The following is a 27,345-nucleotide window of genomic DNA, read 5'->3' on the forward strand; positions in this document are numbered from 1 at the left end:
CTGGAGAAGATGGTACAGACTCAGCAGGAAGCAGGACAGTGTCCCTTGCTTACTTCCTTTTTCTTCCTCAGCCACAGGACTCGGTACAAAAATTGTACCCATCAGCTCCAACCCCCTTTTAATGGTGCTGGGGGGTCAAGCCCAAGGTCTCTCATGTACTAAGTAAGTGCTCTACCACTGAACCACCCAGCTATACCTGCAGCCCTTTGGCATGGGTTTTCAGGACTCCCTAGCGAGCCTAAATTGGCGATGAAGACAGCCTGTGAAGTGGGAGATGAACATCAACACAAAAATGATGATCTGGAAGAAGCCGGGTTGTGTGTGCATGTGTTCATTTCATCCCAGCCTTGTCCGGCAATCCATCAGCCTTGGGATGGGTCCTTCTTCATCACAATCCAGGATCTCTCACCTCCCAGGCATTCCTGGCTCCTGGTCCAAGCAGAGCTGCTCAGTGAGGCTGTCGGTCTGAGTGTTATGGGTGGTAGGTAGTGTTTCTTTCTTCTTGGGTCTGCTGCCCCAGATCCAGACCTTCTACTATCCTTCAGGCTCACTGGATGACGCCAGAGAATGTGTTGATGGGCATCAGAAGAGGACTGGATTTGGCCGTATTCTTTTCTCTCTCCTGCCCATGTGGATGAAACCCTGCCATCTTGGATTTCTGGGCCCGTGAACATGGCTCTGGGCAGGGGCCAGCCTCAAATCTGCAGTGGGGAGAGACCAGTTTGGAAGACTACCCTCAGGGACAAGACACACCCAGCACATTGAAAAGGCAGACCAATTGTTGTCAGGTACAAAGGAAGGGTCCACAAAGAAGACAGAGGACAAATCAGAGAAGGAGGTCGTCGTACACCAATATTCTCTGACAGTGGGGAAGATGCTTGGATCTAGGTCACTGTGTCTTTGGGTCTACCTCCCTGGAGAAAACCTGCAAAAGTCACAAAATGGGGGTACAGGTGCCCCAAAAGGGTCAGTGAGAGCAGAGGGGCTGGAACAGGAGGGCTTGCAGGCTGTGTGCTCCTAGGAATCCTGGAAATATTTAGCACTAGCCTCAAGTCATAGGGCATGGTCTAAAACCTGCCTGGCTACAGGTACTCTGATAAGTACCCAGGGCCAAAGACAGGCGACTGTGGGCGTTTGGATTCTCCCTGTGGGAACTGGAGTCCTGGGGTAGAAGTCCCTCACCTGACCACGTCTCTGAAAGTGCGCCTGCTGTCCTTGTCCAGCCACAGCATCAGCAGCCTCTGGTCTTGGCTCTGGACTTGGATGCTGGATGTCCGAAAGGTGTTTGTCGCTGTCTACATCAGAGAAACAGTTTATGTAAATGTCACCTTCGCTCAGCAGCCGGTCCTGCCAACACGTCCTACCGTGGGATCTGGTGTGTTTCCTCCCTCCATCCCAAGGGGTCCCTGCTCTTTTCCTGCTGGTGACTGAGCAGTGACTACATAAACTGCTCCCATGTTCCCTTGCACTCGGATGCTGCTTCTGTTCTGCAGTTCCTGTTAGGCTTCATTATGAATACAAAATAGAACGCTGTGGGCGGTACCTGGCGGGTTATCAAACTAAAGTTTCTGCATGTATCTTGATCATCTCCTAGGGCAACCATATTGCTAGGTGGCCCTGGTTCTCAGCATTAAATTATATGCATAATTCTTTACCTGTGGCAACATAACCAGCATGTCTAGGAAATTGTCAAATAAAACTCTAAGCCAGTGGGAAGCAGCCCCTAGGCATCCTTCCGACTCTAGACAAAGGGGACTTCTAGAGAGGCCCTTCCCATGGAAGAGAGAACTCTGGACCTTGGGGTGCCAGGAGGGCCTTGCAGAGTCCCCAACACATAGACAGGAGCTTTTGGCAGTACGCAGACAGCCCTAGGTGTCAGGAAGCCTCAGAATCTGTTTCTTGCAAGTGTTTTCAACCCTGGATGCTTATAAGAATCACACAAGGGGCAGAAAGGTGTAAAAGCTAGGTAGGTGTCGGGGAGAACTGGGGCAAAACAGTGTCCTCTAGATATGACAGGACCATTGTGTTCACAGCAGCTGTGGCCGCCTGCAGAAGACCTGCACAAGAACAAGTCAGTCAGTGTGCTAGCTCGGAAGTGGAAGGGGCCCGGGTCAGTCAGTGTGCCAGCACGGAAGTGGAAGGGGCCCAGGAGCCTGTGCTCCTTAGTTTTTTTTTCAACTCTACACAAACTAGAGTCCTGGGACATGTGCTCAACTATGTTCATAGCACCATTGTTTGTCATAGCCAGAACCTGGAAACAACCTAAATGCCCCTCGACCAAAGAATGGATAAGAAAAATGTGATACATTTACACAATGGAGTACTACACAGCAGAAAAAAAAGACACCTTGAAATTTGCAGGCAAATGGATGGAGCTAGAAAACCTTATTTTGAGTGAGGTAACCCAGACCCTGAAAGACAATTATCATATGTACTCACTCATAGGTGGTTTTTAAACATGAAGCAAAGAAAACCAGCCTACAATTCACAATCCCAGAGGACTTAGACAACAATGAGGACCCTAAGAGAGACATAAATGGATTTAATCTACATGGGAAGTAGAAAAAGACAAGATCTCCTGAGCAAATTGGGAGCATGGGGACCTTGGGAGAGGATTGAAGGGGAAGGGAGATGAAAAGAGGGAAGAGGGGGGAGCAGAGCTCAATAAAAAACCCACAAAACCCCAAACAAACAAACAAACAAAATTAGAGTCCTGGGAAGAGGGGAATCAGTTAGAAAACTGTTTCCATCAATTGGTTGATAGACAACTCTACAGAGTATTTAAAAAAAGGGAGAGAGATTGTTTTGGGAGGGCCCAGTCCACTGTGGGCAGCTGGTCCTGGGCTGTATAAGAAAGCAGGCTGAGCAAGCCATGGGGAGCAAGCCAGTTAGACAGCATTCTTCCATGGCCTCTGCTTCAGTTCCTCCCCTCAGGTTCTTGCTTAAATTACTTCCTTGACTTCCCACCATGATGGATTCTAACCTATAAATTAAAATAAACCCTTTCTTCCCCAGGTTGTTTTTGGTCAGTGTTTTATCACAGCAATAAAAATGCAAACAGTCCCCACCCCCCATGGAGGAGGAGCTGCAGACAGGTGATGGTTTCTGGGGTGGTGGAGAGTCAGTCTTAACGAAGAGAGTGGCCCCAGGTAGGTCCACAAGTCTCCCACACCCAGGAGAATATGAACAGCACAGTGGGATTTCATGAGTTATTGTTTGAAGAGGACAAGCCTGGAAGAGTGGCACAGGCCTTTAATCCCAGCACTTGGGAGGCAGAGGCAGGCGGATCTCTGAGTTCCAAGCCAGTCAAGGCTAAACAGTGAATGCTTAGAACAGTGTGTGGGACACAGCACTGTGTTAGTGTTGGATGCTCATTACTATTGCTGTTGTTATTGTTGGTTGTAATTTCCCCAGAAGAACGTAAGCATAAACAGTGGTCTTGGTGATGAAGGCGCTGTGTTAAGAGGAAGAAGGAAGGGGTTGGGGTTTAGCTCAGTGGTAGAGCGCTAGGGGCCCTGGGTTCAGTCCTGAGCTCCAGGAAAAAAAAAAAAAAAAAAAAACAGAGGAAGAAGGAAAACTCGTGCATATTCTTTTTCTTTGTTTGTTCCCTAACCCAAACTTCTTCTCCCTACTCCCTTTCCCCTTACGTGAATCTGAACAACTGATCTGCAAGTGGAGAAGAAAGATGCCCACAAACATCCTTTAGATGGGAGGAGAGCAGACCGACCCCATGATGGAGCCTGACAAAGGGAAGAGGAGATGCCTGGTTGTGTAGTAGAATCTGAAGCAGTTTGTGTCCCCTAGCGCTCTTATCTGTGATGGAGAGGTATATTGTGGGCAGGTGAGCAGGCCATGGAGCCCACTGCGCTGTAACTAGGCAGAACCTTCCAGAGTCACCCAGAGGAGCTGCAGAGGGATGAGATCCTGCATAAAGAAGGGTCTAGGGACAGCCAGGATTTCAGTTTATAGGCTGTGCTCAAACTGACTGTACCTGGTGAGGGATAGGGGTCACCTAAGTAAGAGACTGAGGTTCGATGAACTGGATGTGACCTGCTGAGTATTGCATCCTGACTCAGTGTTCTTGCCCCTGGTACCTACGGGGTTCTTCAGGTGTCTGGCAGGACCCAGACTCACACTCCAGATAACCAGAGGCCATCTACTAGCGTCCTCTCATACATCTGTCTGTTGCATTTGCCTCTGGGGTCTACATGCCAAGGCACACCCCATCTCCTGGGCTGTGGACTATGAAGACAACATACATCTATAATGCAACTCTGGAGGCCAGTGGCAAGGGCCAGTTGCAGGTTTTGCAAAGGATGCCACTCCGCAAGATGAAAGAACAGGCAAAACACTCCTCTTCCCTGCTGGCATTGCGTTTGTTCCACACCTGAAGCATCCTTTTCTGTCCTTGCCTTGTTGCTGCCACTCCTAGCTACCAAGCATGCAGTCAGTCAAAGGCAAGCCCACTGAACCTGCCACAGGGCTCTTGCTGGTCCCAGCTGGGGGCACCTACCCTCCAGCTCACCAAGAGCTTCCCCTCTGTGGCGTGGTATTTACCATCTGATGAAACCTGCTGGGGTTCCAGGAGAGGAAACACAGCTACTGGAATTTCACTTAGCAAGTCAGCAAGAGATAAAAAAAGGGAACTTGCTGAGTAGGTTAGCTTAGAGATCCAAAAGCCCCTAGCCGTTATTTAATGAGGTCAAATGAGCAGAGGTTAGTAGAAGGAACTGACTCCAAAAGAGAAGTTACAGTTCAGGGTAACCAGGCCCACCTTACAGCTTCAAGCTTAAAGACGCTGTCCCATACTAGGGCAGATTCGAGCCATCAGAGCAATTTAGAGCCAACAGAGTTCTCCTGCTGTGGACAGCTCACCTGGGAAACGTGAGCTTCAGGTGCAGGGTAAGATATTGGAAGCGCTGGGTGACTAGTGAGCATCCTTGAGGTCTGCTATGTGCCAGATACCCTGAGTGCTGGAAGATTCCAGAGCCCTCACCCCTCTGCCATGCCATTTACAGGGCTGCAGTGTTCCTATAGCTCTGTCCCCAGAGTCTGGGAGAGCGCAAAGGGGGGTACCCAGCTCACCAGGGAGTCGGGGTAGGGAAGAAGAGCATCAGGATGGGCTTCTCAGGTAGACAGTCCCCCTCTCCCCCTCCCCCGCAACCCTCACAGGGTGTATTGCAAAGAGAATGTGGGAACAAGGATAACACAGCAAAGCCCAAAGGTGCAACTTGTAGAACTCCCAGGCAGGGAATTGAAATAGAAAGGTTGAAAAAGTTAAAGAAAAGATTTGGGAAAATATTCCAAAACCATGAGACAAACAAAAGAATGATGTTCTCCAATAAAACAAGGCTACCATGGTATCATTATGAGTGAAAGCATAAATAGGCTATAAAGAAAGAAAGATTATCAATAATTTGAGAAAAATCAGCTTCACTAATTTGGAGAGACAGAAATCCAGGTTAAAACAATGCAGATTTTGATGATCAGATTCACAAAGATGAAACAAGTCAACTAGTGTATTGACCGCCTTTTAAAATTATGACCATACATGGGGTGTGACACAGTGGGGGTGGGGTCTGGAGACCAGTGTGGTAAAATGTCCAGATGGATGGATGCCAGCTCACTAGGGAAAGTTTCAAAGGCATGATCATGAGTGTTAGCATCTGTTTAACCCTCCGTGTGTTCCTCCCAGTATACTTATAATAGTGAAAGATCTTTCCATCTTATAAAAAAAAACATTTAAAAATCATATAGGTATATGCAACTATCATGAAGAAATATTTAATGACATAAACAAGATCCTATCAGGACAGATGCACAAACCTTTCATACATATGAAAAATATATGATATATTATATATATATATATATATATATATATATATATATAAAATTTTATTTTAAAAACAGGGCCTCACAATGTAAACTAGAAGTTGACCTGGAACTCACTCTGTAGACCAGGCTGGCCTTGAACTCACAGAGACCCAGCTGCCTCTGCCTGCCGAGTACTGCTTAAGGCATGCACCACCATTCCCAGCTGACTTCCACATAGTTTTGAGCAAGAAATTACTATAGATCACGATCCATTGAATCTATCAATTATATAAAAGTATAATTAATGAAAAAACACCCAAAGTATTTATACTAAAAAAATGTCACCAGCTATCCTAACCATGCACTGACCTTTTGACCCAAAATAAACAATGAAACATTTCATCTGGAGGTGGAAACATTACTTTGAAATAGAGAAATGGAAGGACTGAAAAGGGCCCATTGGCTTTGCAACATGGAGGTGGCTTTGCTGCAGTCGGGGGAGCTCACAGCAATAGCTTGTGAACAAAGCGGTCATGGGTCAGACCTCAAACTCCTACAAGTATCTTTTTAAAAGCTTGACTGAGACAGGAGAAAGGAGCTGGTAGCCAGGGAGAAAACATGGCCAAGGTAGAGTTTCTCTTGTCTGTTTCTAGGATGGAGAGGAGGCCTGAGTCTGTCTGCAGAGGAAGGAGCAGGGAAGAGGGAGTGGTCACAGGCAGAGAAGGAGAAAAGAGACTCCAAAGACCACCAGGAAAGAGACTGACTGACATCAAGGCTCCCGGTGAGGAGGAGTGTGTTGGGGGCTGGTCAGTGTGGGTGCAGGATTTATTTCAGAAGCTATCTGCACACAGCCTGTCTGGTGGGTGGTGCCCAGGAGTCTATGTCAGTGAGAGCACCATTCAGGGGGACCGTGGAGCTCTGGGGTCAACTTAAGCGTAAGTGAATTGAGAGAAGCTGTCAGAGGGAGAACATGGGGGAGTCTCATACCTTGATCACTAAATATCAGTTCAGTCAAGGCAAAGCCGAGGAGCAAGTGTGTGTGTGTGTGTGTGTGTGTGCGTTCAGAGGAACAGTGAGGGCGAGAGAGCTGCATGGGTGTCTTCTGTCCTGGAGGAGTCTGGTTGCAGGGCCATGACTGGGATAACACAGCTGGGCAACTATGGTTGTCATGGGATGTCTGAGTCCTCAAATGGGCTGCCGACGGAAGACGGGGCTCGGTGCCTTTCTTATATCTGCAGAGCCTCCCCATTTCCCACACTGATTGGAAAGTCGCAGGGCAGGAGTGAAGGGTCACCAATCAGCTCCCTTTCTCTGAATTCCTTCCCCACCCTCATCCCCCACCCCCGTTGGCTCCTTCACCAGCTGCCTGTACCCCTCTGCTTGTCCCCCTTCCTAATCCACCCGAACTCACAGTGAACGATCTTCCTGCAAGATTGGAGGACTTGACCACCTCCGTCACACTGACATGCAGACATGTGCAGTTTGCAGCAGAAGCAGCATTTGGTGAGGTGCAGTGGGAGAACCCTGAAACCAAATGAAATGGGGGTGGTGAGTGGGAAGTTGGAGACTTGGGGTCCTAAGAACCCCCCTGTAACACTGTCTTCTCCTCTGCTTCCAGTTCACCCTGCCCTGTGGCCTCCACTTCTGGGTTCCATGTTGCTCCTAACCACACTTCTGTTTTTTCTTCGTCTCCCATCTCCTTCCCTGGAGAATCAACTGAGTTTCTGAACCCCTAGTGATCACCACTCCAAGTCCCAGGGCTACATGTTGAAAAAATGATCTCACTGTGTAGCCACGGCTGGCCTGAAACTCAGAGATCTGCCTGCCTCTGCTTCCTGAGTGCTGGGATTAAAGGCATGCACCACCACGCTGGGCTTTCCTGTTTTTGTAATTTTTTTTTAAAAAATTTATTCAGTAGTGTTGAGAATTGAAACTGGGCCTCAAATGTACCAGACAAACATTTTATAAGCAAATCACATCCCTCAGCTCCTCCCAACCAGAGCTCTTTGACGGCTGGGAAGTTGTGAGACCTCCACCCACCAGGCTTCCCCATCTCCTGTCAGCCAACCCTTTTCCCTCCTCTCTCCTCGATTTTCTCCTCATCCCTCCATCTCTTCACTCTGCATTCCCAGATCCTCACCTCCAGTGTCGCCAGCTGGAATGGCCTTCAGGACCAGGCCGGTGGCCCGCAGAGAAAGAGTGACCTCCCGGGGCCTGTGGCTGAGCAGGGCCTGGGGATGGGAATTGAAGAGCTAAAGAGGGAGTCCTGAGAATGCGCCCTTCCTGCGTCTTCAGGTCTCACTTCTCCCTGCCCTGAGAGTCTCCCTGGGGTGCTGATACCAAAATGGGCCTGTGGGAGAAGCTTAGACATCCCTAGCCCCCAGTGAGCCAGCCAATCAGACTTCTAGATGGGTACCTCATAAGGAAGAAGTGTTTGAGCAAGAAAACTAGCTTTCTTTCCTTTTCCTTTTTTTCCCCTAGGTCTCACTGTGTAGCTCCAGCTGGCCTCAGCTCACAGAAAGCCACTTGCTCTGTTTCTAGGCTTTACGACATGCACCACCATGCCCATCCAACCCTCTAATTTCTTAGAGCACGTTGCCGCCTTGCCTGCGTGTAAGGTCAGTTTCACCCTTACTCCATCCTTGCAGAATGCTCTAGAGTCTAAAAGAGTCCAAGGATATCGTCAAGAAAGGATGTGCGTGGCTTCGTTTGGCTCTGTCTACAACCCCCATGTCCCAGAGGATGGCTGGCTTTCATTAGCCATGCCACCTGGTCCCTGCTGGCTGTGCCAATGACACTGACCTTCTGGTAGCACACAGACAGTTCAGCTCCTGTGCCTTCAGCTGTCCCTTTCCTTCGGGGTGAAGATCCCTCTGAGGGGAGATAAGAGGGTGTATAAGGTGAGATTCCCTCCCCCACGTCCTTGAGGCATAGCTGATGAATAGACCTGGCAGCTGTCTCTGGGTGGAGAGGTAGCATCTTGGGGAGACTGCCTTTCAGTCTGGGGGTGCTCCGAGGTAGAGAGGTAAGTGTGGCTCTAGCATTCAGCAGAGGCCCATGATATAGTAGGGCAGCCATAAGGGTGACATCTGGTGAGAGGCAAGAGAGTGAGTATAGGGGAAGCTGAGCTAGGGTGAGCTCTGGGGAAAGTGGACAGAAGCTCACCCTTGGGGGACTTGGAGTCTTGGATCTTCACCTTCAGCTCCGTGAGGAAAATGTCCTCTGTAGGGTCATGACTCAGGTTGGTGAAGATCTAGAGACAAGAAGAGGCAGGGAGGGAGGGAAAGAGGGAATGAGGAAATGAGGGGAGGAGGAAAGAAGGGGGCTTAGAGAAAGCCTGAGGTGTCCCACCCAACCGCCTGCCAATGCTAGGTTCTGAGCTACACCGAGGGGATGGCCACATCAGTCTTGACCTTTCCAGCAATGTAAGTTAACAGATGCCCCCAGTCCTCAGCTGTTTTGAAAAGTTCTTGTCACTTGCATCTGAGTCACTTCCCGAAGTAAAAGAATGGAGAGGAAGAATCAGGAGGTTCTGATTCTGATCAAACCTGTTTACCACATACCGGTAAAAGATATACAACCCCAGCTACAGAGGCGAAGCAGGGTCAAGTGAGCAACTGTACAATACGCTGACTATAGTTCATAATGGCATGTGTTCATAATAAAAGCTGCAGGAAGTTTGTGAGCGTTTGTGCCATGAAATGTAAGGGCAAACTAGCCCAGTTAACACAGTTTCATAATGTGCACATATCATGTGGCATGTCATAGCCACAAATATAAACATATATATATATATAACATATATATGTTTCATATATAACTTGTTATATATATATATATTGTATTTGTCACTTCATTCTTTTTTAAAGATTTATTTTAATCTAGGCATGATGGGACACACATTTGATACCAGCACTCAGGCAGAGGCAGAGGCAAATGGTCCCTCTCTGTGAGTTCAAGGTCAGCCTGATCTATAGCGGAGGTTCCAGGACAGCCAAGACTACATTAAAAGACTCTGTCTCAAAAAAAAAAAAAGAAAATAAATAAGCAAATAGAATAAAATAAAACTAGGAAAATAAGAGATTTGTTTTATGTGTATGAGTGCTTTGTTTGAATATATGTCAGTACCAAGTGCATCCAGGAACTGGAGTTACGGACAGTCATGAACCATCAGGTGGGCGTTGGGATGGACCCCAGATCCTCTAAAGGAGCAAGTGCTGCTAACCAGTAAGCCGTCTCTCCAGCCCCTCATGCTCACATGGAACGTGGAATAATTGATGTGATGCCTTGCGGCCATGTATTACACGTCTTGATGTTTCACGCCTCAACATACCAAGAGCTGGGATCACAGACTATGCCTGTCATGATGATGAATCTCACGATAATCCAAATACTTTATCTCTTATGTAAATTACTACCCATCTTTTCCCCTGTGACATTGACTGGTACACATGCTAGGTTATGAGCCTGAAACATATATGAACATTCTGGGTGAAAACAGAACCTTTGGTTATGGTGCAAAGCAGAACAGGGAAGCTGCAGTAGGATTCTGCAAGTCTAAAGGAGTAGCTGAGTCCAATTGGTTAGACAGCAGTGGGATTCTCTCCATCCCTGGCCAAGCCCTACCGCGCAGCTTCGCTGTCTGCTGGACTCCAGCACTCAGTCCATCACATGCTTCTGCTTTAAGGCCTTGGGCAGAGCAAACCCAGTTTGTAGGTGTGTGCCAGCCATGTTCTGTGTCCTGCAGTAAGGACCACTAAGAAAGCTACCATGGAAAACTAATTAACCTTAGGACAGAAAAGGAAGAACCACTGCCTCCACAAATGGCTCCTACCTACCCGCATCAACTGATAAGACCTGGGTCATTTGGGAAACTGAGGGAAGGATTTGAAAGCTAAATTCTCTTCCATTGTTTAATGCTATCAAAGGCATGGAGCTTGAAAACACAGTGGGAGAGGAAATTGAGACCTGGAGAAAGCCTGATCCTTGAAGTTCAATATTATGCACACTCTGAATGGGAATATGGACCAACATTTCATGGGTTCAGAACGTGGTTGTTTGGGTTTTAGGTGACCAAGGATAGATGATAGAGACAGAAGTGCTTGTCTGTGAAGGAAGGGCCAGGAGAAGGGCATCAGTCTGGTCAAGGGCCTAGATGGAGAGGGTCATACTGAGCTGGAGGAGGTCCATGCGCACCAGGAGAGGCCCCGGGAGAATAGGAGTGGGGGTGGTACATTCTGAGCATGGACAGGACATTCAGGGGACCTAACATAGGAAAGTCACCCACTGAAGGGAAGGGCTTGAGGAAAGTGATGAGCAGGAAGGGTCCTCTAAGTGTCTCAGAGGAAGAGGAAACTGACCGGGGATCTCCATGGGCCAGGATAAAAGGGTGTGTGGTACTACTGGGCTTGTGTTTTGCTAGGAAGAGAAAAGGGAAACAAGGGAAGCAAACAGAGTCTCTCAGATGCAGAACTGACGAGCAGGAAAGGAAAAGAAGTAATAGGTATCAGAGGGGAGGCTGGAGCTGAGAAAATACAGGGATCTGGAGGTCTCCAAGCGACGGAAGAGAGCACGGTGGGGGAGCAAATAAGAGTGCCTTGGGAATGTGTAACCAGAGGAAGGAAGACAGTTTAGAGCAGGCTACCCCCGACTCTCAACCTTCTGCTTGAATTCGAGGGCTTCGAAGTTAAATAATGAACTGTTTTTGCAGACCAAAGATAAAGTTGTTAAGAGCAGCCAGGAACTGATTTGCAACTGAGTCACCAGTATCTTCCCAGAGCCAGAGGATTTACATGGTGGTTAGCAAGGTCCTGCGGGCTGGTGTGGTACCCTGGGAACCCCAGGGGAAAACTTACCTTAACCTTGTAGAGCTGAAAATAGATGGGTTGGGTGCCCATGCGAACATAGTAAGTGATGACGTCCAGGATAAAAGGGTCCACAGTCCGGGATGTGTCTAAGCAGGGAGGCTGTAGGGAGCAAGGCAGTGTCTTCAGCAGCCACTCACTTCGAGGCTGCTAGGGACGCACCATTGCCTCAATGAGAAACTTCAAAGCCCTCAAGCTCCCTGTGATGACCAAATCTGACCAATCCTTCAACATGCTCCAAGCCATCCGGGCCATCTGTTTTTTACTTCTAACCAAAATACAAATTACCTTTTTGTTTTGTTTTGTTTTTTTGTTTTTGTTTTTGAAGACACGGTTTCTCTGTGTAGCTTTGGCTGTGCTGGAACTTGCTCTGTAGACCACAGTGGACTTGAACTCACAGAGATCCACCTGCCTCTGCCTCTCACGAACTGGGATTAAAGGCGTGCGTCACCAGCATCTGGCTACAAACTACTTCTAATGAGGACCACGTCTCTGGTGAGCTGGTTAATTTCATTTACGCCGATATACTGAGCCGTGAAGCGGTGTGCTAGCTGCCTGAGGATGTAACTAATGAGGAAATCGCCTGGGTAGAAGTTTAGGTTTGAATTGGATACTCACTATCCAGAACCCTGGGCAAAAGTTATTCAGAGTTTTTGAGGTTGGAGTAATCTTCAGGAGACATAAGAGGTTGAACTGCATGGTGGGTGATGTCCCTTTGCTCTGGCCACCTCTCATCTATTAATAAACTCACTAATAAACCAAGTGTGATCGCATGTGCCTGTAATCCCTGCCCCTTGGGCGGCTGAGGAAAAAGAACGTTGAGTTAAACTACACAGTGAGGCTCTGTCTCAAAAGGAGCAAACCAGCAATAGTCACATGGTGCTGGGGATAGGCTCAGCCCCTTATCTTCTGTGGCTGTCTTAGCCCTGTGACAGCAAAGTCAGACACAGAACAGAGCATCCATATAGAATGGGATACAGGCTGAGTACCCCTTATCAGAAATGCTTGGGGCCAGAGGTGTTTCTAACTCCATGGTTTTTTTCCCCTTCAAATTTTGGAATATTTATGTGCAGATGAGATACCTTGGCAATGGGGCTCAAGTGTAACCATGAAATTCATTTTGTCTCATATGTACCTCATCCTCTAAACCCAAAGATAATTTCACACATTTTTAGTGTGCTTATGTTTTGACTACAACATGTCACATGAAGACGGGTGTGGAATTTTCTACTTGTAGAATCATGATAGTGCTCAAAATTTGTGTGTGTCAGGGCATTTCGAGTTTTGGATTTCCGGGTTAGGAATGCTCAAGCCATGACACAAGACTTGGCAAGAGGCTCAGATTTGTCTTAAGCATTCTATATCTAACCCTGAATCCCTTCTCACATCTGCCTCATTGAAATAGTCCTTCAAAAAAATATGCTTGGTCAGGTGTGGTTGTGCACACCTCTGATCCCATTGTTCAGGAGGCAGAGGCAGAGGTAGGTGGATCTCTGTGAGCTCAAGGCTAGCCTAGTCTATATAGTAAGTTCCAGCCCAGTCAGGACTACATAATGAAACCCTATCTCAACGCTCCCCATCCCCCATTTATGCTGATAATACAGCATCCTGATAATACATCATTGCTTCACAGTGTCTTCAGGTCCTTCACATGGGAACTGCTTTTGGAAAGGCCATACAACTGATTAACTATAAGAGGAGTAGAAGGAAAAAGCAAATTTTTTTATGTGTCCTGGTTGGAAGAAAAACTATCAGCAGAAGAGAAGAGCCAAGGCCTCCAGAGAACTGTCTCCCATAATCTTCTCTGGCTTTCAAGCAGGAAAGAATTTTAATATCCTGCAAACAGCCTTTTGTGTTTGTGCAAAAGCAAAACATCTCCAGGTGCTATTCAGAAAACAGGTGCACACGTCCAGATATCTTTGTGTGCATAAAACATGTAAGATGAAGCCCCCAATCAGGCAGGCAAGAAACACAATAGAGACCTTAATTCAGTGACCTGTCTAAAGGCAGATGTATACTTTTTGTGAAATGTTTTCATTCAAGAAGTAGAATAAGCCAGGTGGTGGTGGTGCACGCCTTTAATCCCACCACTTGGGAGGCAGAGATAGGCGGATCTCTGTGAGTTGGAGGCCAGCCTGGTCTATGAAGTGAGTTCCAGGACAGCCAGAACTGTTACACAGAGAAACCCCGTTTTGGAAAACAACAACAACAAAGAGAAACAAAACAAACAAAACAAACAAAAAATAAATAGAATGAGTAGTTTGATAAAATTTATAAATCAGTAGTTTATTGTTATATTGACAATACATTCCCTCTCACTGTGACAAGAGAAAGACACTCACCGTGACAAGAAGTGCACTACATGACATGAGGAATGAGCTGAGCGAGAAATGGGGAAAAGGATATAAGAAAGAAAGACTGTCCAGTCCCCGAAGGCAGAGAAGAAAGCACTTAGGAAATTACATTGTGCCCCCGGAGAGGGACACTAGTATGTGAAAGGGGCTGATTCTTTCTCTTTAATCAAAATGCCAGTTTTGTTTTTGTTTTTGTTTTTTTTTTTTTTTGTTTTTTGTTTTTTTTTTTTTTTTTTTTAAAAAACTGGGTCTGGTGAGATGGCTCAGTGGTTAAGTGCACTTGCTGCTGTTTTTTTGGAGGACCAGAGTTAGGTTCCCGGTGTCTGTGTGAAGCTCACACTGTCTGTAGCTCTAACGCCAGGAGCTCTGCGCCCTCTTCTGGCCTCCACAGGCACCTGCACACAGGTGTGCATGCATGCGTACACAAAATAAAATAAAAAATAAGCCGGGCGGTGGTAGTGCATGCCTTTAATCATGTCTTTAATCCCAGCACTTGGGAGGCAGAGGCAGGAGGATTTCTGTGAGTTTGAGGCCAGCCTGGTCTACAAAAGCTAGTTCCAGAAGAGGCTCCAAAGTTACAGAGAAACCCTGTCTTGAAAAAGCAAAAACAAAACAAAACAAACAAAAAAAAAAACATGCAAATTCTAAAGTTTATCAGGAAAGATAAGCTAGCATATCCTGAAAAGTTCTGTAACAGAGAAACAATGCTGTAGGCTTACCCTCCAGATATCGAAATAGAATCATACTGATTTGTACACGCATAAATCCATGAAAACATGGATTCCATGTTCCCAGAAATAGCATCACACAGATGTAAGAGTTCGGTCAGGGACACAAGCAGAACATCAAATGGATGAGGTAGGATGGTTTATATAACTAACAACTTTGGGAGAGCCTGCTAAGCATTTGGGAAAAGCAAGATTATACACACACTTCAGATGAAAGACTAAAATTATTTGTGTGGGGGCTCATTATTCAGTTATAAAAATCCAGACTGTAACAGTATGTGAGTACTGTGATCCCAGGCTGTAAGAGGCCAAAGCCCCAGGGCTGGTGAGATGGTCCAGGGGCAAAGTGTATTGTACATGCCTAGAGTCCCAAATTCAGTCTCCAGAAGCCATGTAAGGCAACAAAGTTGTCCTCTGACGTCCACAAGAGAGCTGTGGTATGCATGCCCCTCAAACACACAGATAAGGAGGAGGAAGAGGAAGAGGAAAAGGAGGAGGAGGAGGAGGAAAGGAGGAGGAGAAGGAAGGAGGAGAGGAGAGGAAAAGGAGGAGGGAGGAAGAGGATGGAGGAGGAGGAGGAGGAAGAGGAAGAGGAGGAGACTTTCAAAGGCAGAGGTCACAAGGGATAAAAGTTCTACAATTAACAACAGAAAACGGTAAACTCTAACTAAAAAACCCAATGGGAAACTGACAAAGTGTAAAAACCAATACCTTCCACAGCATTTACGGCAGTGAGCTGGTCTACGTGTGAACAGCCAGAGGCTCTCTCAAGGCAGTCATGTGTCCCCTCTCTAGCCTGCCCCTGTCAGTCATGGTTAGGGACAGCAGATGCAGTCTGCAGTCAGATACCCCCCCACCCCGTTCCTAGGGTAGGGGCTGGGCATCATAGTTTACTTTCCTGCTTTGGGCAAGTTAGCTAATCTGTTTCTGCTTCAGCTACCTGGCCTGTAAAATGGAGACACGGTATGGTGACAATGGCACTTGGAGACATCCATTCCTACCCTCTGTGAGAACTAAATGAACAAATCCCACGGGTTGATTCTGAGTTCAGGGGTTGCCTGCAGCATGTAACTGGGGTCTCCTCCTGACTCCACCTCCCTCCTCATCTGAACTTTTTAAAAAATTCCCACCTTCATCATGGCACCTCACACTCCTCCTGCCCTCTCTTCCCCTCCTCTCTCTTCGCTGTGCCTCCTCCCTCCCTCCCCTCCCTCCTTCCCTTCCCGCCTTCCCTCCCTCCTCCGCCCTTTCTCCCTCCTCCTTCCCTCCTCCCTTTCTCCCTCCCTCTGTCCCTCCCCTCCCTTCCTCCCTTCCCTCCTTCCCTCCTCCCTCTCTCCCTTCCTCCCTCCCTTCCCTCCTTGCTTTTCCTACCATCTCGGCCAGCTTGAGGATGGCAGGACACAGGGTGTTGACAGTGCTTTCGTACCACGGGTCTGCGCGACCCAGGAAGGAAGCCAGCTCTCCCAGCTCAGGTTTTCTGGATGCCTCTGGATTCTGGGGATTTGGGGAATAAGGGGACAGACACACCTGTCAGACCTCCCAGTCTGGGTGCCCCAGAAACCAAAGTCCAGTGCTCTGTGACCGTGGTCAAGTCATTTAACCTCTTGGGCTCAGTTTCTGCACTGTGTGAAGACACATTAGTGCTCTGTATCATAAACTCAGGGGAAGCGGAAGAGCTTTGGCTGAGGGTCGCTTGTCTGTGACACTGAGAAAAACACTGGTGACCTTTAAAGGGCAGAGATGAGTATGGCTTGGCTCTTGTTCTGGGTGAAGATGGGCGTGGATGCATCTTCCCCACCCCCACCCCAACACCAATGAACTCTGGTGATCTGCCTCAAACTTTCCTGTGGAGGGAGGGAGGGAGGGGAAGTCTCTCAGCAGAAGAAGAAAGCAAAGAATTTCAGTACAGCTAACAACGGGCACTGTGAAGATTATCTAGAGAGACAATATTCCCTCTTCTAAAAAATACCTCAAGCAAAGACATTAAAACAACAAACGGACCCTGCTTGCTTGGGGCCTGAATGGGTGTGGCCTTGAGTTTTAGCTGCGGCCATTCCTGTGATGACGTCATCTCTCAATTCTACATCTAAACAGTGCAACTTGGAAAACCAGCTTAGAGTCTGCCTCACTTACTAGAGGAAATTCTCTAGGATTAAGTAAAACCATTCGGAATGTTTTTCTTACTTTTTAAGCTTTGTGTAATTGTTTGCTTTGTGTTTAAAACCAACCCCCCTTTGAGCAACATCATGGGCACAGACGTGGCAAAGGCAGGGTAATGCCCTCGAGAAGTCTGAGCCCAAGCTTTGGGTGCGTGACATCCTTGTCCTTAGCCTCCCTCTCTCTCCGTCTCTCTCTCTCCTGAAGCATGTACTCTCTCGTCTCTACTTAATAAACTCACTAACCCTCCTTCACTCTGGCTCATCCTGTGGCGTAGTCAGGGTCTGGCTTCACGGAGCAGAGGTCCCCAGGGCTCCTTCAGTTCACTGCTCAGCATTGATAATTCCATTACAAAGACACAAGGGGGTCCAGCAGAGGGGGGCTGCTGTGGCAAAACCTGCGTCTTGACTTGTGACCTGGAAGACTCCTTCCAAGTCTCTCTCAGCTCCACATGCTGAGGTCATGTTCTCGACCCTGAGCCAGGGAGCCAGGCTGCCAGTGGTCCCCACCCTTCTCTCTCTTCTCTGATGAGACCTGTGCCCCTGACCCTTCCATATGTTTCTGTGGCCCCTTGGCCCTGACCCTCCCTGTCCAGTCACCTGAGGCGCCAGCACAGGGATATAGTAGAGCTGCAGGCTGAGTCTAGGCGTGAGGCAGAACTTCTTGGCTTCCCGTTTCCTGGCAACAGGCAACAAGGTAGAGTGGGTAAGAGCCTGGGGTTGGGTGTTGGCATCAGATAGTCTCGGCTTTGCTGTTTATCATGTATTGACTTTGGGCAATTTATACTAGCTTTCCGAGCCTCCGTTTACCCATTTATGAAATGGGAACAGTTGTCATTTCCTGTCAAGCTGATGGCTGGGCACTGGGGATACTCTGCAATGTTCTCCCTTACCTGCCCCAGCCTTTCCTCCTGTCCCTCTAACTTGAACCTTTACCAGCTCATTCCAGACCAATCCACACTCCCAACAACCCCGTTCCCAGTTCCTCCTCAGGTCCTACCTGAGTCTGTAGTAAGCCTGGGCCAAGCGACCCAACATCCTATCGTCTCCTAGCACGAGCACACGGGCTGTATGCACCCTGGAGACTCCAGGCAGTAGTTCCCCGTCCCCGCTGGGCCTGCCGGTCCTCCAATGCAACCCTGGGGGTCCATCCCAGCTGCCAGGCATGGAGAAGTCTGGGGGCCACACACGCTTCTTGATGCCCCCCTTGCGCTGCAGTGCAGCCCGCTCCATCTCTGGGCTGCTGGAATCTGGGAGCTCATCACTCCCCAAAGGAAGGTCTCGCTCAATACCACTGTCAGTGGACACCCTGGCCAAGTCCCTGTCTGGCCTAAGTCCTTGTAGATCCAAGGCCTCCAAGTCAGCACTGAGGCGCAGCTGGGAGCGGGGACGAAGGAAGAGCACCAGTTCCTTCCCTGGGACAGGAGGACAGGGGAGTGTCAGGATGGCAGGGACCCCTGAGGTTGACAGGACAGCTCCCCAGAAATCTGGGACCCCTCTTTCCTAAACACTGTCCACTTGAACAGAAGCCCCATGGGACACTCCATAAAGGGTGACGATCGTGTGATCAACAATGGTCCAGAGTTCTATATACTCCAGTTCCCTCTCATTGAGGCCAATCGATAAATATATTTCTTCTTCTTTTCTTTCTTTTTTTCCTTTTCCCTTCCTTCCTTCCTTCCTTCCTTCCTTTCTTCCTTCCTTCCTTCCTTTCCTTTTTTCTTTTTTCCTCTAGACAGGACTTCTCTATGCAGCCCTAGCAGTCCTGGAACTCACCCTGCAGACCAAGATGGCCTTGAGCTCACTGAGATCTGCCTCCTGAGTGCAGGGATTAAAGGCCTGCACCACCATACCTGGCCTATCAGTAAACGTATTACAAAACACTGAGAACCCCAGCACTAAAGATATTAGCTAAACCCAGCACCTGGAGCCCTCCCAACCCCCTACTTCCTGAAGCTCGCTAGGTCCAGAGAGAGAATGTATTGAATAGGACCCAGCATGCAAAAGGAAGGGTCAAGACCAAGTGCTCCGTCCTATTACTTCCTACCACAGTTAGAGTCCTTGTCCTCACTCTCTAGAGAAGCCAAGAAGATTGGAATAGGTCAAAAGAATAGAAGGAAATGTTTGCTCTGGAAGGCCCCTCCAGGTCTGGGTGCCATAATGGGTTCTGCTTGCCTCCCTTATGGGGACATTGATGACATCAATATGGGCATGAGACCAGTGGTTAATGTACTGGGTTATTCCAGCCTGGAGAAGAAATTCTCTTTGTCCAGACATGTGGAACAACTCAGAGAACAAAACTTGAACACAGACAGGAGCCCAGACATGTGTACACACACAGACAGACAGACAGGATCCCAGACATGTGAGCACAGAGACAGACAGGATCCCAGACATGTAAACACACACAGACAGGATCCCAGACATGTGAGCACACACACAGAGACAGGAGCCCAGACATGTGAACACACACACACACACACACAGACAGGAGCCCAGACATGTGAACACACACACACAGAGACAGGAGCCCAGACATGTGAACACACACACACACAGACAGGAGCCCAGACATGTGAACACACACAGACAGGAGCCCAGACATGTGAACACACATAGACAGACAGGAGCCCAGACATGTGAACACACACACACAGACAGGAGCCCAGACATGTGAACACACACAGACAGACAGGAGCCCAGATATGTGAACACACACAGACAGACAGGAGCCCAGACATGTGTACACACACAGACAGACAGGAGCCCAGATATGTGAACACACACAGACAGGATCCCAAACATGTGAACACACACAGACAGGATCCCAGACATGTGAACACACACACACACAGACAGGAGCCCAGACATGTGAACACACACAGATAGACAGGAGCCCAGACATGTGAACACACACACACACAGACAGGATCCAGACATGTGAACACACACAGACAGACAGGATCCCAGACATGTGAACACACACAGACAGACAGGAGCCCAGACATGTGAACACACACAGACAGACAGGAGCCCAGACATGTGAACACACACAGATAGACAGGAGCCCAGACATGTGAACACACACACACACAGACAGGATCCCAGACATGTGAACACACACAGACATACAGGATCCCAGACATGTGAACACACACAGACAGACAGGAGCCCAGACATGTGAACACACACACACACACACAGACAGGAGCCCAGATTTGTAAACACACACAGACAGACACTCAGCCATTTCTACAGGAGCTCAGAGGCTCGGGCACATACAGAGTTGCTCCTGGTCGGTCCACAGGTGGAAGGTGATGTAGGGACTGGGCAGGGGGATGCTTGGCAGTCGGTCTTGAAGAAGGTCACCTGAAGAAAGGAATAGGCTGTGGGACTGTGAGGAGGAGGGCTGTCGGCAAAATAAAAGCCCAGAGAGATTGAGGGAAGGGACTCAACACAGGGCTGTCCTGTCCACTCTGTCCAGTCTGGGCTGCCAAGTACAAGCTTTAGTGAGCTCGGCACACTGGCTTCTGGATGGTTTCTAGCCCATTTCCCTTGCACCGTGTAACGGTTATGGTTAAAGAAGCTCCATTTTATGCTAGGCATCCATCTGGTACCCACCAGCCATTTGTCTCTGACTCTACTCCCTGGAAGATAAGTTCCCAGTAACCCTGACTCAGTGACCGCCCTCCCCATACAAAAATGTACAGCCATAACTGTCTACTTGTTATGATATAACTAACTGCTTTTTTTCTTCTGTAATTTGCTTACTCAGATACACAAAGATCATTTTGAGTTGCCTTAACCACCTAACTTGGCAGAACAGAACAGGTTTCACTTGCTTGCATGGATATGGAAGATCTTCATGGGGTTTTCCCCTTTAAAAGTCCTTCCCCCATCCCTCCTTCACAGCAGTGTCAAATTCGGCTCAGAGACTGTTCGTCCTGCTAGCAGCTAATCAATAAATCTTTTAATTATAATGGATTGAGTCTTTGGTTATTTCCCAGGGGTCACAAACCCCAAAAGAATTAACCACTGTGGATGTACTCAGTGACCATATGTTCCGACACACTCAGGCGACATGTTCCATGGATGCTTTGGGTGACCTGAGCAGCAGGACGCACATGGAGTGGCCCTCCCACAACCAGGACACACACGTTCTGGATATGAAGCCTACCCATGGACCTTGCTCCCCTGGGGGTGTGGCACTGCGTTATCAACATTCAAATAGAAAGGAGGTGTGCAGAGTTCAAACCCCAAGGGATACATAGTGCCGACACCTAGTATATCCCATTCTGTGGAGGTGTTCTGGGGACTGAATCTGTTGGTTACTATGCCACAGCAAGATTCGAATCCTGGTTCTGCCAACTCACTAGCTGAGTGACAGGGCTGCAGACATTTTAAACCTCTTTCAAAACCAGTTTCTACATCTCCTCTGTAAACGGGGGCAATGATTGCTTTTTCCTTTTTTTTGCTTTGTTTTTTTCGAGACAGCGTTCCTCTCCAGCTTTGGGGTCTGTCCTGGAACTCGCTCTTGTAGATCAGGCTGGTCTTGAAGTCACAGAGATCCGCCTGCCTCTGCCTCCTCAGTGCTGGGATATTAAAGGCGTGCGCCACCACTGCCCAGCTCATCTTTACTTCTTATTGTACAATTATTTGATTTGGCACGTCATAGAGTTAAATACATGTTAAATGTTTGGAACAGCTAATGGGATAAAGCGGGGCACTTTGCAGGTGTGGGCAATCATGATCACTGTTAACCACTTGTTTAGTCCCAGGCCTGCCAAGTCCAGACCCCAGAATCCTGGACTCCATCTGCACCTTCTGAAATCTTATTCCGTCTAGCCTAGCTCTTTGGCGCCCCCTTGCGGTCGGCGGCCCCCTTGGCAAGTCCCCACAGGCCCCGCTTACCGACGCAGCGCCTTCTTGTGGCTGCTGGCCCTAGCAGCGAGCAGTAAATCTCCTCGAGTCTCTCCAGGTGTCCCAGCCGGCTGGGGCTGTCCTCGACAGCCACCTGCTCTATGGCAGCCACTACAGCGTGGAAATAGTATTCCAGGATGCGACGGGAGCTGGCCTATAAGGACGGACACCAGAGCTTGAGTCCTATCCTTCAGCCCACCGACTCTACTCCTATGCCAAACTGGGCGGGACAACCAACAGTCCAGCATGGCACGATCCTTCGGCTCCGGGGGCTGGGCAGGAGCTGCCAGGTAAAGGATTCGGGATTCCACGTCCAGAGCCTGGGTTTCTGCCGGGCTATGCCCCCCTGTTGCCTGTGGCTAGGCAGTGGCTTTCATACCCTATGATGGAGGGATAGTTATGAAGAATCCACCAAAATAAAGGATTCAAGATGTGGGGTTCAGACCGGAAAATTTCGGATGCAAAACTAGAACAGAAGAGCAATACTCCGATGCAGTTCGAATGGGCGGAGCCAGGTCTGAATAATAGGCTGGGGGGGGGGGGGGGTCGCTGACATCCTCCCCACTTCCTGAATCAGGGCGAGCAGGGGACAACTAAGCCCTCCCTCTGGGTGCCTGGTTCCTCTCCCTGCAAGTCTCTCCTTCTTCAGCCTGCATCCAATCCAGTCTTGTCCAGATTTCCCTGCTACCCACAGAGTGTCACTCCTAATGGCTTCAGTCATCCCGTTCCCCATCCGCAAGAAGTTTAACCCCTGGTGCCGACTCTCAGTGGGAAGGATTTCTAGGGCTGAGGCGGAATCAGCATGGGTGGGAGGGAGGGGGGGGGAGTGGCAGTGGTGGTGGTGGTGGTGGAGGAGTTGGTGGAATAAGTGCTGGGAACAGCAGGCATGCCCAACAACAAGGGTAGAACACTGGATAAATGTAACAGTAAATGCATACTGTGTAGCCATTACCAGTACATGTTTCCCAAGGAATATGTTTGCACAGGCATGTTTCTAATGTCATGGGAAAATATACATTACATAAAGCAGTTGCAGAGTTTGGTAGCTCCATGTGTCAATAAGGAGTCAGGATTGGGGCCAGAAGACAAGGGTTCACATTTTAGCTCAGTCTCATTGTTTCTGTGTGAGCATGAGTAGAGGACCCAGTTCTCTGTGCCTTGGTTTCCCATCTATGAAGGTAGATGGTAACTGCATTTCACAGTGCTGGGGTGAACTCCACAATGTGATCAAATTTAGCACAGTGTCTGGACCAGCAGTCGATAAACTGGTTATTAAATCATCAATGCTATCATTATTAAGGATATATACCAAATGTTCTTAAATGCTTATTTCTGCTTTTTCGTTTGTTTTTGTTTTGTTTTGTTTTGTTTTGTGTTTTGGGGTTTTTCAAGACAGGGTTTCTGTGTAGCTTTGGGGAACAGGCTGGCCTCGAACTCACAGAGATTTTTCTGTCTCTGCCTCTTGAGTACTGGGATTAAAGTACTGGATTAAGTACTGGCACCTCCGCCTGACTCTGTTATTTCTAAGAAGTTTCTTTTAAGTGATTTTTATTTTTGTCTTTTTAAGGGGCTTATCTGTATTTTTGTATGTCCTTTAATAAACATGTATGAATTGTTGATTTGTGGGGGAAAGGGTGACGTGGAAGAATTTGGGAGTGCCCAGGGTGGGGTGTTAATTACCTGCAGCTTCCTGTTCAGAGCACCTGTGTGGCAGGCATCCCCCAGAGCTGCCTGCAGGGCGTGAGAGACCACATGGCGCATGCAGGCCTCAGGCGTCTGCTGCTCCTGGGCCGCCTCAATCTCCAGCAGCAGGGCGCTGCACACGGAAGCAGAAACCAGCTCAGGGTCCACAAACAGGAACACTCTGGGGGCAAGAGTGGAAGGGAGGGGCTGGATGGACACCCCTAAAAGCTGGATGGAGATCCCAATTATACAATACCGTTGATAACAAAAGCAGTTTCTAGTGGTTAATTCCCCTAAAAAGAGAAGCTTCGGGTTAGGAAGCCTATCACCAGGACAACAACCAGGAGAAGCCGGGACGCAGCGGCTGGTGTCTCACAGCCCTCTTAGAGGGGCAGCTGTGGTTCCCTCAACCGCAAGGTTCCACGTGGGGGATCAGGTTAAATTCTTCATCCAGGGAAGTTCCAGTCTGAGTCCTGCTTTCTGGTCTTCAGCATCCTGGTCCAGTGCCCATCACCCTTTGGGGAGACCTTAAACCTCTCTTTCTGGTTGTGGAGCACTGGCCCCACACAAGGCTCATCTTCGCTCATCTCACCCCACCCCATCAGGCCAGAAAGCTGACTCACCCACACTTCCCTTCCTCAGGAAACTATGCCATGCTCTCTCCTCCAGCACTAATTCCCCTGGTGCCCTTTCGCTCAGCACCCTTCCTGAGTATAGCTCCCAAGTCTCAAACCTACATGGTGCTGCTCAGCTAAATCCACAGACTTTCCTGCCGTAGAGAGAGGCACTTACTGCCCCCGCACCTTCCTTCCCCTTACCATTTTTCTTCCAAAGGAGAGCCAGGGACACTTTACCATCTTATCTAATGGCTGAGAATCCATTGAGGAAAGCCCCCAGGGTTCAGTCCCTGCAGCTACCACTGACTTGATTGGATGTGGCTTCTTTGTGGCATAGAAACAGGATGTGGAGAGGCATGAGGACTGAACAGCAGCATTGCCCTGAACCATGTGGTTCTTCTGCCCAGGAGCAGGGTCACTCTGTACCCAGCCAATGCAGAAAGGCCCAGAAAACGGTATAGCCACCACCCTTGACCTGGAAGTGCATGCCACTGTTGGGCCAGTGTGGAAGCTCTGGTAAGATTAACTCTTCTTCTGGCCTCCTCTTCTGTTTTCCTGTCAGTGAACAGTTGCTAGGTACCCAACACTTTGAGGGAGCCACAGGAAGCAGCCACCCCCAGGCCTCTTACCTCTCCTGGTAGGGGTACAGTTCACTTATCAGGTTCTGCTCCGCAATGACAGTCCTTTGGAACAGTGTACCTGCAAACCAGACCACATCAGCAAGCCAGCCTCTGTGTCTCTGACTCCAGTTCTCCTGGAAGGAGCCGAGAGTTTTGAGCTCTTGGACATCCTGGAGAAAACAGCCTGCTGTTAGGTGGTGCTGCATTGCAGCATGGGAAGCCAGGACGCCCAGCAGCCCTCACCTGGGATGGCTGCCTCTGTTTTCAGCCTTATGGCACAGTCCAAGGCGACCGTCGAATAGGGGGCAGGCAGGGTCAGCAGCCTGGTGCAGAAGGTGTAAGCTCTATGGTAGAGATCTTCTGTGATGCCTGTGGCCTGCTGAGAGGGAGGGGTTGACGCTCTGCGTCCTGAAGGGTCTGGGGGCGGCATGAGTTGGGGCGGGTGCGGAAGAAAGAAGGTTGGGACTGACAGCCAGATTGGCTTCGTGCTCTCCACGTTCTCTGGTTGCAATCTCTCCTCCCAGTGTTTGTGAGACCTTCCTACAATACCTTAGCCAGACAGAAATCCATCCCTGCATTCCCGGCAGGTCAGTTCTCTCCCAGCCTTAATACTGGAGCTATGTGGCGCATTTCTGGGCATCTCCGGGTTTGGAGACTTTGGCGCTACTTCCTCTCTGCACTCCCGTGAATTTCATAGGCATAAGGTACCCCACAATGCTCAGAGACGTCTTTCCTCCCCTCCGGGCTCCTTCCTCAATGGGCTTGATTCCTTTGCCAGAGCCCAGCCCCATCCTCATCCCAGATACTACAGTGACACTCCCCATATCCCACCACCAATTCCTTTAATTGAGAGTGTAAAACATTGTTTTCTTATGTCTTGTCTCCATGTAGAGACCACCAATTATAAGAAATCAACAGTTCTGGTCCATTTTTTAGGATGATGTGCATTTAGAGTCCATCAAAGAGTCACAGACAAGAGGCAGGCACTAGGCCCCTTCATCTCCTAGCTTGTCTCAGACTCAAGCCCCAGGATATCCGCTAGGTATGGCTTTGTATCCTGAACCAATAGGATTGGGAGTTGGGAAGGGGACTATGCTAGAGGAGTGTGAAGAGGGTCCTCTGGAAGAGCAGCAAGTGCTCTTAACCACTGAGCCATCTCTCCAATCTCAGTCACTCATATTTGATCCCAGAATAAATTATCTCTTAATCCCTTTGAGGATTGTGACCTTTCCCCCCAGCCTCACGTGAATCACCTTGACCCCAGCCCATCTCACCTTAGTGAGCACGTACATTAGCGTGAGCAGCAAGGGAATGAGGACACGCCGTACATCCTCGCTTTCTGCCTGGAAGACAGGAGACCCTTGTGTCATGCTGGGCTGGGTGCTCCAGGGACCACCACATCCTAGCTACAGGTTCGGCTGAGGTTGCAGAGAATTAGGAGGAAGGCAGTAATATATTATGCCAAGGGAAGTGAAGAGGGGAAGAAGGGGATAGGGTAGGGAGCAGCAAAGGATGTAGAAGCCATCTCGGAGGAGCAGGGCAGATGGAGGAATCCTCGTGCAAGGCAGGTAGGGTGGGAAAACTGCACAGACTCCACACAGGAGCCAAAGGTAGTTGACAAGCAAGGCCCCAGCTTGGAGTGGTATTTCCCAAGCAGCAGCGTGCAGGGCATGGATAATGTTAAGTAGAACAAGAATAAGACTTAATGGTCACACACATATGTGTAGAGTATACACATCTTTCATTTCTACCCAGTGGTGTAGGTTTTCTGTTTATGGCTATGTTAACAGAGTTTCTTTTTGAAATATGCTTATTCAAGTAAGGACAGGAGTGGATGAATAGAAAATAGCACTAAGCTAGAAGTCAATGAAGAAGACATGCCCAGTAAAAATAAAGCATATGGCCCCCACACAACCCAAGTTTTAGAGCACAGAACTGCACAGGTGGACCCCAACCTGATGGGGCTCCTCTCTTCACTCCACCCCCACCCCCGCTGCCTCCTGCAAGCTTGAGCACCAACCTTCTCCAGCTCTCTGAGCAGAATCCGGACCAACACGGAGCTCTTTCCTGGATCCCGTTCAACCTTCTTATGCAGAGACCACCTCCACATGCCTGGGCCAGAGAAAAGGTCATGGCTGAGTGGATGGGAGGCTCCTAGAGGCTATTCCTCTGAGCCCTGGGTCCTGGAGTGTGATTGGCCAGCTACATCTGACCCTGTCGTCAGAGCTGACCCCAGGTGCATGTGGTGAGCTCCTCCCATGGCTCTTTTTGGACAGTGAGCTCCCAGAAAACAAGGGGAGAGGCCACAGGAGGGGGCAGAGGTGCGCGTGTGGAGCGTGGAGAAGGGATATCTGCAGCCCAGAGCCCCAGCCACCTGTTGAATGCTTCCAGGTCCTAGAAGAGAGTTTTGTTTGGAAATGGAAGTGGGGAAGGTGACCAGGAAAGAGGGTGGCAGAGCCTGATTACTGCCTACAGTATGACAGTCCAGTTTCCTCTTACCTGAGACTTCAATTTTCTGTGCTTTCAACCACCCACCACCAACTATGGTCTCAATGTGCTGACTCTAGGAGGGTTGGACCAGGAAGC

At 48.9% G+C, this 27,345-nt stretch overlaps 1 protein-coding gene across 2 annotated transcripts in view; it reads right to left on the reverse strand.

Annotated features, from left to right (window-relative positions):
• The window catches only part of Pik3r6 (phosphoinositide-3-kinase regulatory subunit 6), a 49,011-nt gene continuing 21,666 nt past the window's right edge, over positions 1–27,345 (reverse strand). The window contains exons 4-20 of one of the 2 annotated variants that reach the window (XM_038326903.1): positions 26,780–26,871; positions 26,034–26,102; positions 25,003–25,135; positions 24,769–24,838; positions 23,520–23,703; positions 21,831–21,993; positions 20,202–20,288; positions 17,920–18,334; positions 17,520–17,598; positions 16,135–16,257; positions 11,673–11,783; positions 8,983–9,070; positions 8,620–8,690; positions 7,958–8,048; positions 7,229–7,341; positions 1,183–1,295; positions 1–701 (exon numbers count right to left, since the gene is read on the reverse strand). In XM_038326903.1, the coding sequence (XP_038182831.1) occupies positions 548–701; positions 1,183–1,295; positions 7,229–7,341; positions 7,958–8,048; positions 8,620–8,690; positions 8,983–9,070; positions 11,673–11,783; positions 16,135–16,257; positions 17,520–17,598; positions 17,920–18,334; positions 20,202–20,288; positions 21,831–21,993; positions 23,520–23,703; positions 24,769–24,838; positions 25,003–25,135; positions 26,034–26,102; positions 26,780–26,871 (2,156 nt within the window). In that variant the 3' untranslated portion in view covers positions 1–547. Of the gene's footprint in view, positions 702–1,182; positions 1,296–7,228; positions 7,342–7,957; positions 8,049–8,619; positions 8,691–8,982; positions 9,071–11,672; positions 11,784–16,134; positions 16,258–17,519; positions 17,599–17,919; positions 18,335–20,201; positions 20,289–21,830; positions 21,994–23,519; positions 23,704–24,768; positions 24,839–25,002; positions 25,139–26,033; positions 26,103–26,779; positions 26,872–27,345 lie in introns of both variants that reach the window. The other variant, XM_038326902.1, reaches the window with a different exon arrangement.

This window comes from Arvicola amphibius, chromosome 4 (genome assembly GCF_903992535.2).
Source record: "Arvicola amphibius chromosome 4, mArvAmp1.2, whole genome shotgun sequence".
Classification (NCBI taxonomy): domain Eukaryota; kingdom Metazoa; phylum Chordata; class Mammalia; order Rodentia; family Cricetidae; genus Arvicola; species Arvicola amphibius.